The 13,174-nt window shown below is 40.0% G+C and overlaps 1 protein-coding gene across 1 annotated transcript; it reads left to right on the top strand.

Annotated features, from left to right (window-relative positions):
- The first annotated feature begins 197 nt into the window (after positions 1 to 197).
- Positions 198 to 10,427, top strand: prelid1.S (PRELI domain containing 1 S homeolog). Its single transcript, NM_001086937.1, is given in 6 exon segments — positions 198 to 253; positions 4,370 to 4,613; positions 5,871 to 6,096; positions 8,984 to 9,097; positions 9,230 to 9,308; positions 10,058 to 10,427. Coding segments are annotated over 5 exon segments (651 nt in total). The 5' UTR covers positions 198 to 253; positions 4,370 to 4,521; the 3' UTR covers positions 10,198 to 10,427.
- Positions 10,428 to 13,174: the final 2,747 nt, after the last annotated feature.

The raw sequence follows: 13,174 nt of genomic DNA on the forward strand, positions 1-13,174 counted from the left end.
GTTGTAACGTAGCCCCGCCCAGCCACATTATACCCCGCCCAGCCACATTATACCCCGCCCATCGCAAGCCATGCTTAATCTCCGCTCCTCCCTTTAAGCGCCTACTCCTCCGCAGCTCGGACTCGCTACCGGAAGTACATGTCTGGCCGTCACGTGCCTTATGGAGAGATGATTCGGAAGTCCGGAAACGTCATGATGTCCTACTGTACCCTCATGGCGGCGCAGGGGAGATGAGAGTGTCTGAATGAGGCGGGTAAGTGCTGTCCCAGTCACTAATCAATCTCTGGGGGACTTTCAACTTCTCTTATTACAAAATGTGCAGTGAAACTCTCCTAGGAAACCTTGTTTTGTATTCTCTGTGGAACTGCTGCTTGCCTGCCTCTCTGACCCCCAACTCCAGACTAGAGAAGGAAACAAGGAGAATGCTGCAATGGGTGTTCGCTTCACAAAATACTAAAATGCATTCTACTTTTGAAAGTTAAAGCTAATCCTAAACATCTTTTCCATTGGTCTTCTTTGTGTATATATATATATATATATATATATATATATATATATATTTATATTAATAGTTTGCCTCTTTCTTCTCCTGCTTTCCAGCTTTTAAATAGGGGTCACTGACCCCATCTGAAAACAAATGTGCTGTAAGGCTACAAATGTATTGTTATTGCTGCTTTTTATTACTTAAAGGAACAGTAACGGCAAAAGTATAAAAGTGGTTTAAAGTAATGAAAATATCTTGTAGTGTTGCCCTGCACTGGTAAAACTGGTGTGTTTGCTTCAGAAACACTACTGTAGTTCATATAAACAAGCTGCTGTGTAGCCATGTCTGAAAATGAAAAAAAAAGACTATATGGCACAGGTTAAATAGTGGATAACACCATTGTGTTCTACAGAGCTAATCTGCTGTCAGTCTTTTCTCTTTTGAATGGCTGCCCCCATTGCTACACAGCAGCTTATTTATATAAATAAACAATAGTAGTGTTTCTGAAGCAAACACAGCAGTTTTACCAGTGCAGGGCAAATCTGCATTATATTTTTATTACTTTAAAACAATTTCATGTTTTGATGTTACTGTTCCTTTAAACAGAACACACCGGCACAGCATGGGTACTGCTAGCCGGAAAAATCTTGCAGGTTTATTGCGAATGCAACGTTTCGGGGCGTAACCCCTTTGTCAAGCATACCGGATATCGGTGCACATAGAATTTAAAGGAATAGCAATTAAGCTTAATTAGTGGACACTGGTGTTACAATATCAAAAGGATAAAAAATTAATTCATAATAAAAATACAAATGCATAAATTTAAGGCCAATAAAGAAAAATAAATAGTCCATATTTAGAGAAAAGTCCATAGAAAAACGTCCAGAAAATGTAAAGAAAAAATTAGTGTCCTTTGTGTAAAAATGAATAAAAAATTCTCATTCTTTTGCCACTTGTGTTATTATGGTGAAATTAAATTTGTGTACAGCCAGAGTTAATGATTATCAACAAGTATAAAGTGTCCAGTGCAGTAAAGATAAAAAAATATTAATAATACATTTTGTATCAATATCATACTTAACAAGGTGTCACAAGTATTTAAAATGACATTGTTCCAAACTGCTAAATGCTCACTGAAATAATCTGAACAGTATTAAACATTACATTTTACCTCTATATAAAGGTTCTATCTTAACCTATAAGAAATGTTTGTGGGGAAGGTAATCTTTCCCTGAGGCATATGACTGCTTATCTAAAAGAGAAAAAAGGTGTGGATTAATACAAGATAAGAATATTACACCCCGAAAAGTTGCATCCGCAATAAACGAGCAAGGTTTTTCCTGCTAGCAGTACCCATGCTGTGCCGGTGTGTTCTGTTTCTACGTTGCATTTGAGGCTGCCAATTCCTCCATCGCCGAGCACCTGGGATTCACATTTGTCTGGATGGCCAGGGTGTGCGAGAGTAATTCTTTCCTTCTCCACTGTTCCTTTAAAGGGATACTGTCATGGGAAATTTTTTTTTTTTTTTTTTTTTTAAATGAATCCGTTAATAGTGCTGCTTCAGCAGAATTCTGCACTGAAATCCATTTCTCAAAAGAGCAAACAGAATTTTTTATATTCAATTTTGAAATCTGACATGGGGCTAGAAATATTGTCAATTTCCCAGCTGCACCTGGTCATGTGACTTGTGCCTGCAGTTTAGGAGAGAAATGCTTTCTGGCAGGCTGCTGTTTTTCCTTCTCAATGTAACTGAATGTGTCTCAGTGGGACATGGGTTTTTACTATTGAGTGTTGTTCTTAGATCTACCAGGCAGCTGTTATCTTGTGTTAGGGAGCTGTTATCTGGTTACCTTCCCATTGTTCTTTTGTTTGGCTGCTGGGGGGGGAAAGGGAGGGGGGTGATATCACTCCAACTTGCAGTAAAGAGTGATCGAAGTTTATCAGAGCACAAGTCACATGACTTGGGGCAGCTGGGAAATTGACAATATGTCTAGCCCCATGTCAGATTTCAAAATTGAATATAAAAAAATCTGTTTGCTCTTTTGAGAAATGCATTTCAGTGCAGAATTCTGCTGGAGCAGCACTATTAACTGATGTGTTTTGAAAAAAAAATTTTTCCCATGACAGTATCCCTTTAAAGCAATACTGACACGTTCCTATAAAAATCATAGTAATGTGTCTGTATCAAGTAAATGCTGCACCCGGAATAGTTCAACTCAAATCTGCCTCCAGCCCGCGAAACTGTGTGCAGCCGACCCGCTGATCTTCCATATTGCTTCAGTGACACTGGACTGGGGGCAGGGCGATCTTTCCATAAGCTGAAGTCCTGTTTTCATTCGTAATCAGCCTATGGAAGGATCGCGCCATCCCCAGCCCAGCGTCCCTGAAACGGTACAGAAGATAACTTAGTAGGGCCAGAGGGTTGGATGAACACAGGTTTGTGGGGGCTTTGAGGTGAGCTTTTCCGGCTGCAGCATTTACTTGATACTGACATGTTCCTATGATTTTTATACAAACGTGTCCGAATGCCTTTAACTTTCTATTCAGGCCCTTTCCTATTCATATACCAGTCTTTTATTCAAACCCGTGCATGGTTGTTAGGGCAATTTGGAGCCTAGCAACTGGATTGCTGGAGAACTGCTGAATAAAAAAAAGCAAACTATCTAAAAAAAAAAAAATCACAAATAATAAAAAATGAAAATCAATTGCAAATTGTCTTTTAAGTATCACTCTCCACATCATACTAAAGGTTAATTCAAAGGTGAACCAGCCCTCTAATAACATTATATGCACTCGATTGTTAGAAATTGATGCTGATCATTAGCTTAAAAGAATGTATTATAATTATCATCATCCTTTTATATAGCAGTGCTTTACAGATGTTAGGTATCTGTCACAGTGGTATTTGAAATCTAAAATTCCTATCACATAAACACAGGAGGAAAAAAGGCTATCTGTTTTGGAGTGGGAGGAAACCGGAGTAGCCAAATGAAACCTACACAAGAATAGGGAGAATATACAGACTTGCAGCCTCGCTGTAATCAAACCACGGGCCTGTAAGGCTGCAATGCTACAACACTGCTCCCCTCTGCTGGCCAGGGTATTGTTATTGTCAGTATGGTTGGAATGTATATTCTTTATACACCTCTATTGTCAGCATGTCAATTTGTACTCCAGACGTCTGCCATTGAATAACATGTTCATTTCTGCTTTTGGGTAATGATGTGTGTTGTCTTGCCACACAAATGAAAGTAAGCCTTCTGTGCATAATTCACATTGTTAAACATGATTTGCTTTTTCGCTGTAATAATAAAACTCTACCTTTTACTTGATCTTAACTAAGATATCGTTAATGATTATTGGAGTAAAATAATCCTATTTGGTTTAATTCATGTGTAAAAGATTTTTTAGTAGACTTAGGGTCAGGGCACACAGGCAGATTTGGGGAGATTAGTCGACCGGCGACAAATCTCCTCTTCTTCGGGCGACTAATCTCCCTGAACTGCCTTCCTGCTGGCTAAAATGTAAATCGCCGTCGGGATGGCACTTGGAGCGATTCGTTTTCCAAAGTCGCCCGAAGTTCCATTGCCTCACGACGAAACTTCGGAAAATGAATCACTCTTGAGTGCCATCCCACCGGTTATTTATATTTAAGATGGCGGAAAGGCATTGGATGCAGTTCGGGGAGATTAGCCACCCCGAAGAAGAGGAGATTTTTTTTTCGTCGGGCAACTTATCTCCCCAAATCTGCACGTGTGCCCTGACCCTTAAGGTATGGAGATCCAAATTACAAATAGATCCCTTATTCAGAAATCCCCTGGTCCCAAGCATTCTGAATAACAGGTCCCATACCTGTACTTACTGAAGCCTCCCTGTATTTTCTAGTTTCCCCTCAGACGGAAAGACGCTGTCCGGCAACAAGCTGGCACCAGACGGTTCCTGCCAGGATTCCTCCACACCCCTGGCCTCTGATGGTTTCAGTAGCCTTCGGCCTCTGTTTCAGTAGCCTGCCCTGATTCCTACTGTTACTGGGAACAATGGTGAAGTATTTCCTAGGAATGAATATCCTGAAGAACTCATGGGACCAAGTATCTGCTGCTTTTTGGCAGCGCTATCCAAACCCTTACAGGTGAGAATTTCTGCCTCTTGCTAAACATACAACAGTGCTCCAGCGGTATGGATACATCTTTTCTGTACAGTTGAAGGGGTAGCTCACCTTTAAATTCTAGAATGTCCTATTGTAAACAACTTTTCAGTTGGTCTTGATTGTTTGTTTTATAGTTGGGGGTGTCACTCAGGGCCACCATCAGAAATGTCAGGGTCCAGTACAGCAACATTTTCTGGGTCCCTATACCAGATCCCGCCCACCCCACAGTAAAAAGTCCACACAGACACTAGCACTAAAATCGGTAAACCTCCTCACTCTCAGCCATTGGTGGTCAGGGTTCCCCCCATAAAAGGTTTACAAAAACATTGGTGGTCATGGGCCCCATAGAATATTTAAAAAAAAATCATTAGTGCCCAGTGGTTTAATAAATAAAAAAAACATTGGTGTTCAGTGGAACTTACCTTAGGTTCTTTTTCAGCTTCTTCAGTTTCCTTTTGTAGCTTTGGGTCTTTTTGCGGCTTCAGGACTTCGGGTCTTTTTGCGGCTTCAGGACTTCGGGTCTTTTCAGTGCTGCTTCGGGTCTTCGGCGGCGCAAGCCGGGCCACCTTTTAGGCCCGGGCCTGGTACAGCTGTACCCCCTTTGCCCCCCTGATGGTGGCACTATTGCTCCATGAGGCTGCAATTCGATTGTTAATTATCATTTATCTTTCTATTACATCCCTCCCACATTCATCCTACAGTCTCTCATTCAAACCACATCCTGGTTTCCAGGGTAAACTAGAGTATAACGACCACATAGCTGTTTATTTCCACGCCAGAATTGACTCATCAAATTTAAGTTTCCGGGCACAGGTCAATATAGTGGGCACCAATGAGGGAAAAAACCTATAAGAGCAGTGATCCCCCAACCAGTGACTCATGGGAAACATGTTTCTCATCAACCCCTTGGAAGTTGCTCCTAATGGCCTCAAACCAGGTGCTTGTTTTTGAATTCCAGCCTTGTCAAGTTTTAATTGCAAAAAAACAAAACAGATTCCAAGTATTGCCTCCTGAAGGCTGCCAGGCCACAAAGGGGCTACCAAATAGCCAATCACGGCACTTATTTTCCATACCCAGGACTTACTACATGTTTGTGTTGCTCCTCAACTCTTTTGACATTTGAATGTGGCTCACGGGTAAAAAAAAAAAAAGTTGGGTTTTGTGTGGCAGTATCATTGGTGGATTTTTATAGAAATTAGGATAATATTCATATTCTGTCTTCTCTCCCTGTATATATAGCAAACATGTATTAACTGAAGACATTCTGTACCGTGAGGTGACACCTGACCACAAGCTGCTGACCAGGAGGCTTCTAACCAAGACCAATAGATTGCCGCAATGGGCCGAACGATTTTTCCCAGCCAATGTAACCCATGCCGTGTATATTGTCGAAGATTCCATCATAGATCCTTTAAGCAGAACCATGACCACATATACATGGAATATCAATCATGCCTCAATCATGGTGAGTTGGATCTTTGTAGCTTCTTTCTCTTTATCTACAGTGCTGTTCATTTGCAGTGTTGTTCATTTTATAAAGTTCCTTAAAGGGGTACTGGCATGGGAACAAAAAAATTCATAACGCATCAGTTAATAGTGCTGCTCCAGCAGAATTCTGCACTGACAGGGAAGAAAGGGAGTGGGTAATATCACTCCAACTTGTAGTACAGTAGTAAAGAGTGACTGAAGTTTATCAGAGCACAAGTCACATGACTGGGGGCAGCTAGGAAACTGACAATATGTCTAGCCCCATCAGATTTTTTTTGTATTTAATTTTGAAATCTGATGGGGCTAGACATATTGTCAGTTTCCTAGCTGCCCCCCAGTCATGTGACTTGTGCTCTCTTTACTGCTGAACTGAACTGCAAGTTGGAGTGATATTGCCCCCTCCCTTTCCTCTCCCAGCAGCCTAACAGAACAATGGGAAGGTAACCAGATAACAGCTGCCTGGTAGATCTAAGAACATCCCTCAATAGTAAAATCCAGGTCCCACTGCGACACATTCAGTTACATTGAGTAGGAGAAATAACAGCCTGTCAAAAAGCAGTTTCATCCATAGTTGTAAAATCACATTTACTTTACAGTGCTACTCAATATGTTGGCGCTATATAAATACATGTTAATAATAATAATAATAAAAAAGTGCTGGCTCTTTCTGAAAGCACATGACCAGGCAAAATGACCTGATATGGCTGCCGGCTGCCTACACAATAAAATAATACTTGCTGGTTCAGGAATACAATTTTATATTGTAGAGTGATTATTTGCAGTGTAAATAGTGTAATTTAGAAATAAAACTACATCATAAAAAGTCCCTTTAAGGTGACTAAACCAGTGATGTGCTATTCATTGACCAGGCAGCATTTCACAATCATGATATGCCAGGTTGTGATATTGCTTGGTTTCCAAAAACCAAAATGAGTTGGACTTGTTCTGAAAACAAATTAGTAATATTATCTTAAATTATTGCAATTCCAAACCTTAAAATTGAGCCTGCATTGAGAACTGTCAGAAGAAATGCTTTAATTTGCAACATTCTGTATCCCATTGCAAGGGGTAGTGCTCTTGTGCATAGTAAACTTTATATAGACGTTTTTTTTAATCTATGCGAGAGTATGCTACCATGTTATCTTTATTTTGCTGAGATCAAATGGAAGGAAGGGCACAGACAGAGAAGCAGTGCTCTCAGTCAACAATATGACTTAAAACTTCCCAGGATCTATCTTTAAAGGTTAGAATTAAGTAAGCTGTATGAGAAAGGTCTGTATGAATACACCAGTAAATCCTCAAAGTAATGCATAAACCTTGAGCATGCTCAATTTGCTCCTCTCTCCCCCTTCTCCCCTCCCTGCTGTAATCTGAGCCCAGAGCTATGAGCAAGCAGGGAGAGACTCAGGCAGGAAGTAATGCCACAGCAAGCTAATATGGCAGCTGCTATCTTAAACAAACAGACAGTATCTAGAACTGTTTACTAGGTAAAGCATTTTACAGAATAAATATAGCATTCTAGCTTACACTATTGACAATAAACTGCCTTGATAGCATTCCTTCTTCTTTAAAGGAACAGTAACATCAAAAAATGAATGTTTTAAAGTAATGAAAATATCATGTAGTGTTGCCCTGCACTGGTAAAACCAATGTGTTTGCTTCAGAAACACTACTATAGTTCATACAAACAAGCTGCTGTGTAGCAATGGCGGAAATTGTAAAAAAGACTATACGGCACAGGATAAATAATGGATAACAGATAACACCATTGTGTTCTACAGAGCTTACTGCTTTATTCTATGTAACCTGAGCATTTTCTCATTTGAATGGCTGCCCCTCGTTGCAACACAGCAGGTTATTTATATAAACAATAATAGTGTTTCTGAAGCAAATACACCAGTTTTACCAGTGCAGGGCAACACTGCATTATATTTATATTACTTTAAAACAATTAAATTTTTTGTTGTTACTGTTCCTTTAGACCTTATACTGTACAAGTAAAAGATACATTTGAGCTTTGAAAGAGTCCTGCACAAATTACAATTACTTTCCCAGTCCTGCTGAGAATGTTCTAATACAGTTGATCTGATATATAATTTCTTAAACCAGGCACGTATGGCTTCTTAGAGGCTGAAAAACCCTGGGAGAACACGAGGTTTATGTGTTTCCTCTGTTGGTAGAGAATGTGCCATATAACCTACTACAAGCTCTTTCCTAATCCACTTGATCTAATCTGCTACAGTTGCTTTTATAATCGACATTGTCTCATCTGCTGTTGGGCCTTTCCTAATCCACCCTCCCTATGGTATCCTCTGCCTTTCAGTTCAAGGGGAAAAATACCCCCTTTCTGACACACATGGTAATTTGATCTTGTATAAAAAAAAAAAGGTACATAAAGGTGGCCATACAGGGGCCTATAAAAGCTGCCGACAGACCGAGTCGGCATCTTATTGGCCCGTGTATGGGGCCCCCCGACAGGCTTCCCCCGAAAGTCGGCCAGATCTAGATCGGATGGGACTAAAAATCCCGTTGGATCGCGGCCGCATCTGTTCGTTGACCGCCCGTAAAGCCACCGTTAGGATCCGATCGTTGGACCCTAGGGCCCACAATCGGATCGGCCCGATATTGCCCACCTCAAGGTGGGCATATCGGGGAGAGATCCGCTCGTTTGGCAACATCGCCAAACGAGCCGATCTCTCCGTGTATGGCCACCTTTAGTCTGAACTCTTAAAAGCAGAGGGACTTCAATCTCCAGTAACAGTGTTATCCACATTTTTGCAACAGCTGGAAAAGCTGTTTTCATTGGCTGTTGAATTGTAAATATTCTGTAGTTTACACCTCTCTAATTCTCTGATTGGCTGCAGGCTGTGGAGGAGCGCTGTGTGTACTGTGAAAATTCTGAGAACAGAAATTGGACAGAGATCAAACGGGAAGCTTGGGTGTCCTCCAAGGTGTTTGGTTTCACCAGGGCTATTCAGGTGAGTAGGCATTAAAAGGCGAGACAAAAATGTCTGTGAAAGTTTCTCATTCATCCAGGTCATTGTAATATCTATAGTAATAAGTAAGTAACGTTGTTGTACCGTGTTAGCCATTTTTCTCTGTTTCTAAAGGAGTTTGGTCTCGCTCGCTTTAGAAGTAATGTGACCAAGACAATGAAGGGCTTTGAATTTATCCTTGGAAAGATGCACGGTAAGTTGATAAAAATGACAAATCAAAGGGGAACTATCGCAAAGATGAAATATAAGCTTCAGTATACTGAAATAAGAAACTTTGTAAATACAATCAATGATATATTCTGCATTGTTTCTGAAATAATCAATTTTATCTTCACTATCCCTCCCTCAGCATCTGTTTCTCTTCTTTCTGTCTTCATTCAGCAGTTGGGTGTCAGATAATAATTGACAGTTAGATCCAACATTTCTTATAGGGGGGCTTCCTTTCCTAGCAGATGTATTCGAGCTCACTCAAATAACTGATTCCAGTACAAACAAAATCCAACAACTGCCTTTTGCATAAATTCTGCATGTAGAGAGACATGATGTCTGGTGATTTTAATAGAGTAGAGTGAGCTCTAATACATCTTCTAGGCAAAAGGAGCCCCCTATAAGATATATTGGATGTAACTGTCAATTATCTGACACCCAACTGCTGCATGAAGACAGAATGAAGAGAAACAGATGCTGAGAGAGGGATAGTGAACATAAACTTGATTATTTCAGAAACGGTACAGAATTTTTAACTGACTGTATTTAGAAAGTTTCCATTTTCAGTATGAGGAAGCTTATATTAAATTTTAATTTTTGCGATAGTTCCCCTTTAAGTATTGGCTAAAACCTCTATGCTGCTGATTTCTTGCCTTTGTCTCTCTGCTCCTGCAGACATTTTATGAGTAACCGTTGCTTTTCGAATAACTGATTTATTTGCCCCCATCATCTCAGGTGATGTGCATCACAGGACCCTTGTTGAAACAGCGAAAGAAGCAAGAGAAAAAGCAAAGGAGACTGCATTGGCAGCAAAGGAGAAAGCCAAAGACTTGGCCAGCAAGGCAGCTACAAGCAAGAAGCAGCAATACGTGTGAGGATTTGTTGGCCAAGACCATGGGCCACTCCATTTCAGGCACCAGAAGCTGGGAATAGTGCTGGGTTCATCTTATCCACTGAACTAATGTCCATCCGCCTAGCCTCTATAAAATCATATTGCTTTTTGCTTTTCTTTAAAATCCAAAAACATAACTGAAATTTGAATACAATGAATCACAAACGACTCTTTTCTATGCTTTAAGTTATGATTAATAAATTATCTAATTTAGAATGCCTCATAGTGTATATTTACTACAACCTCTCATATACAGCTCCGGGATCTCCTACAATTGAAGTTAAAGGGATACTGTCTTGGGAAAACATGTTTTTTTCCAAAACACATCCGTTAATAGTGCTGCTCCAGCAGAATTCTGCACTGAAATCCATCTTTCAAAAGAGCAAACAGATTTTTTTAATATTCAGTTTTGAAATCTGACATGGGGCTAGACATATTGTCGGTTTCCCAGCTGCCCCCAGTCATGTGACTTGTGCTCTGATAAACTTCAGCCACTCTTTACTGCTGTACTGCAAGTTGGAGTGATATCACCCCCCTCCCTTTTCGGGGGGAGCAGCCTAACAACAGAACAATGGGAAGTTAACCAGATAGCAGCTCCCTAACACAAGATCACAGCTGCCTAGTAGATCTAAGAACAACTCTCAATAGTAAAAGCCAAGTCCCACTGACACATTGAGTTACATTGAGTAGGAGAAACAACAGCCTGCCAGAAAGTAGTTTCATCCTAAAGTGCAGGCACAAGTCGCATGACTTTTTTATCGGTACTAACCAGGGGGAGGCGAAACATTTTCAGGTTTGTGATGTCACAGGATGACATCAGCATGTTAAGTCATGCGCATTTCACTCCACTGACATCACTGAAATCTCTTGCACATGTGCAATACAGGACAATTGCCTGCAAGTCGTTAGAAATTGTCATAGATCGCTAGAAATTGGGGGAATGCATCAGAGTGACGGGAGACAAAGCGGAAAATCTGGGAATTGACATCGCTGAATTAAAGGTGAGCTACCCTTTCAGTATATTTAGGAAATATCTCCTTTGCTTCTTCCCATATAAGGGAATGTATTTCTGTAAAGCAAAAAAATCATGATCATCACTATACTATTCACTAAGGCAGTACTCCCAACTAATAATTAATTATAGGGATGGTTCACCTTTAAGTTAACTTTTAGTATGTTATATAATGACTAATTCTAATCAACTTTTCAATTGGCTTTCATTTTAATTATTTGCCTTTTTCTTCCGACTCTTTCCAGCTTTCAAATGGGCGTCGCTGACCCCATCTAAAAAGCAAATGCTCTGTAAGGTTACAATTGTATTGTTATTACTCATCTTTTTAATCAGGCCTCTCCTATTCATATTCCAGTCTCTTATTCAAATCAATGCATGGTTGCTAGGGAATTTGGACCCTAGCAACCATATTGCTGAAATTGCAAACTGGAGAGCTGCTGAATAAAAATCTCAACTTAAAACCACAAATAAAAAAAATTTAAATCAAGTGCAAATTGTCTCATCATATTAAACGTTAATTTAAAGGTGAACAATATATATATTGGAAAGTTGCTTAGAATGTAAAGCGCGTGCTTTCTAGAGATTATAATCACGGTCCTTGGTCAGAGTTGGATGGTTTCGTGTATTAAAACTGAGCCGGTCTTGTAATATTTGCATTAAATGTATTTAAAAGATGCTAGAACTGTCATATTTAAAGCAGAAAAGCAATAAAGAAGACCAGCCATGTTTATGGAACAAAACACATTTACTAAAATATAGGTTAAATATAAAAAGTCGGAGGATTTGTCCTCTAGACCCTGACAGACGATTTCTTTACAACAAATGCTTGCCAGGATCAGGAATGTGATCAGCAAGGTCTCGCTCCTCCCTCGCACATGAAGGGGCAGTTTCATGTCGCATCCTAAGATGATTGTTTCATAAATAATTGCCAAACCCAGACATTGGGTATTGCCGTTTGTTATAAAGAACAGGCAATACTATTGCAGGACCAGATTTGTTGCTCCTCAGGCATTGAGGTGTCAAGAGTGTTGGTCTAAACAGCAGCAGACTCCGAACTTTTCCCAAGTGCAGGAATCATCGGGATCTATTTTCCATATGTGGCAAGAAGCAGCAGTTCTGTAGAGGGTAAAAAGAGACCCGGATAATGCTTTCCGTGCCAACAATGTGGCAGAGACTTTAAAAATGCACTTTTTTTTTTTTTTCACTTTGTGAATCATAAAGGAGATAAAAAGTCATAGTAAAAAGTAGAAGTCTCATTATGTGTTGGTTTTTATATGGTAGATGACTGTGGGGATCCATGTGGTCCTGTTCGAAGCTCCACCTTTACAAGGTAAGCAACTTTATCATGGATAAAAAAATAAATAGAAATATCTAGTGTGTACAAATGCAGGTTCCCATTAAGTGCTGAATTACTAAGTGCTTCTGAAGAAGACTTCACTCTGTTGCCTCTGATGGGAACAAAGTTGTATTTTTCTTCTGTATAATCACACCCAAGATAAAGACTGTCAGGACAGGGGCTGATCCTCAGTAATAAAAATAAATCAGTTTGCACCAGTAGCACCTAGAGTGCCCGTTCCACTGCTTCTGTCCCAAATGAATCGTATGTCAATCAAACTAAATCTGATGTATGTGGGGAAAACATGTTCAGAAACCGCAGATCCTGTGCTGCAATGTTTATAGCTCTTTAAGAAATGATAGTTAGTGCTCACATTACATCGGGTACTTAAATCCTTTTAGCCCCACCCCCATCCCATGATAGGGGTGGGGCAAACGGGAAATTAAGCCTGGTAGGTTATATTTGGGCAGTACAAGTATACGCAAATATTGTCTATGTTGCTGAATGTACAGTGGTTTTGTATCTAAAATGTTTGAAAATACAAAAAAATATTTTTTCGTAGGCAATTTGACTCTTTTTGTAGGCTTCCAAGCAATACAAGGGGACAAGTTT

This window comes from Xenopus laevis, chromosome 3S (genome assembly GCF_017654675.1).
Source record: "Xenopus laevis strain J_2021 chromosome 3S, Xenopus_laevis_v10.1, whole genome shotgun sequence".
In the NCBI taxonomy this organism is placed as follows: domain Eukaryota; kingdom Metazoa; phylum Chordata; class Amphibia; order Anura; family Pipidae; genus Xenopus; species Xenopus laevis.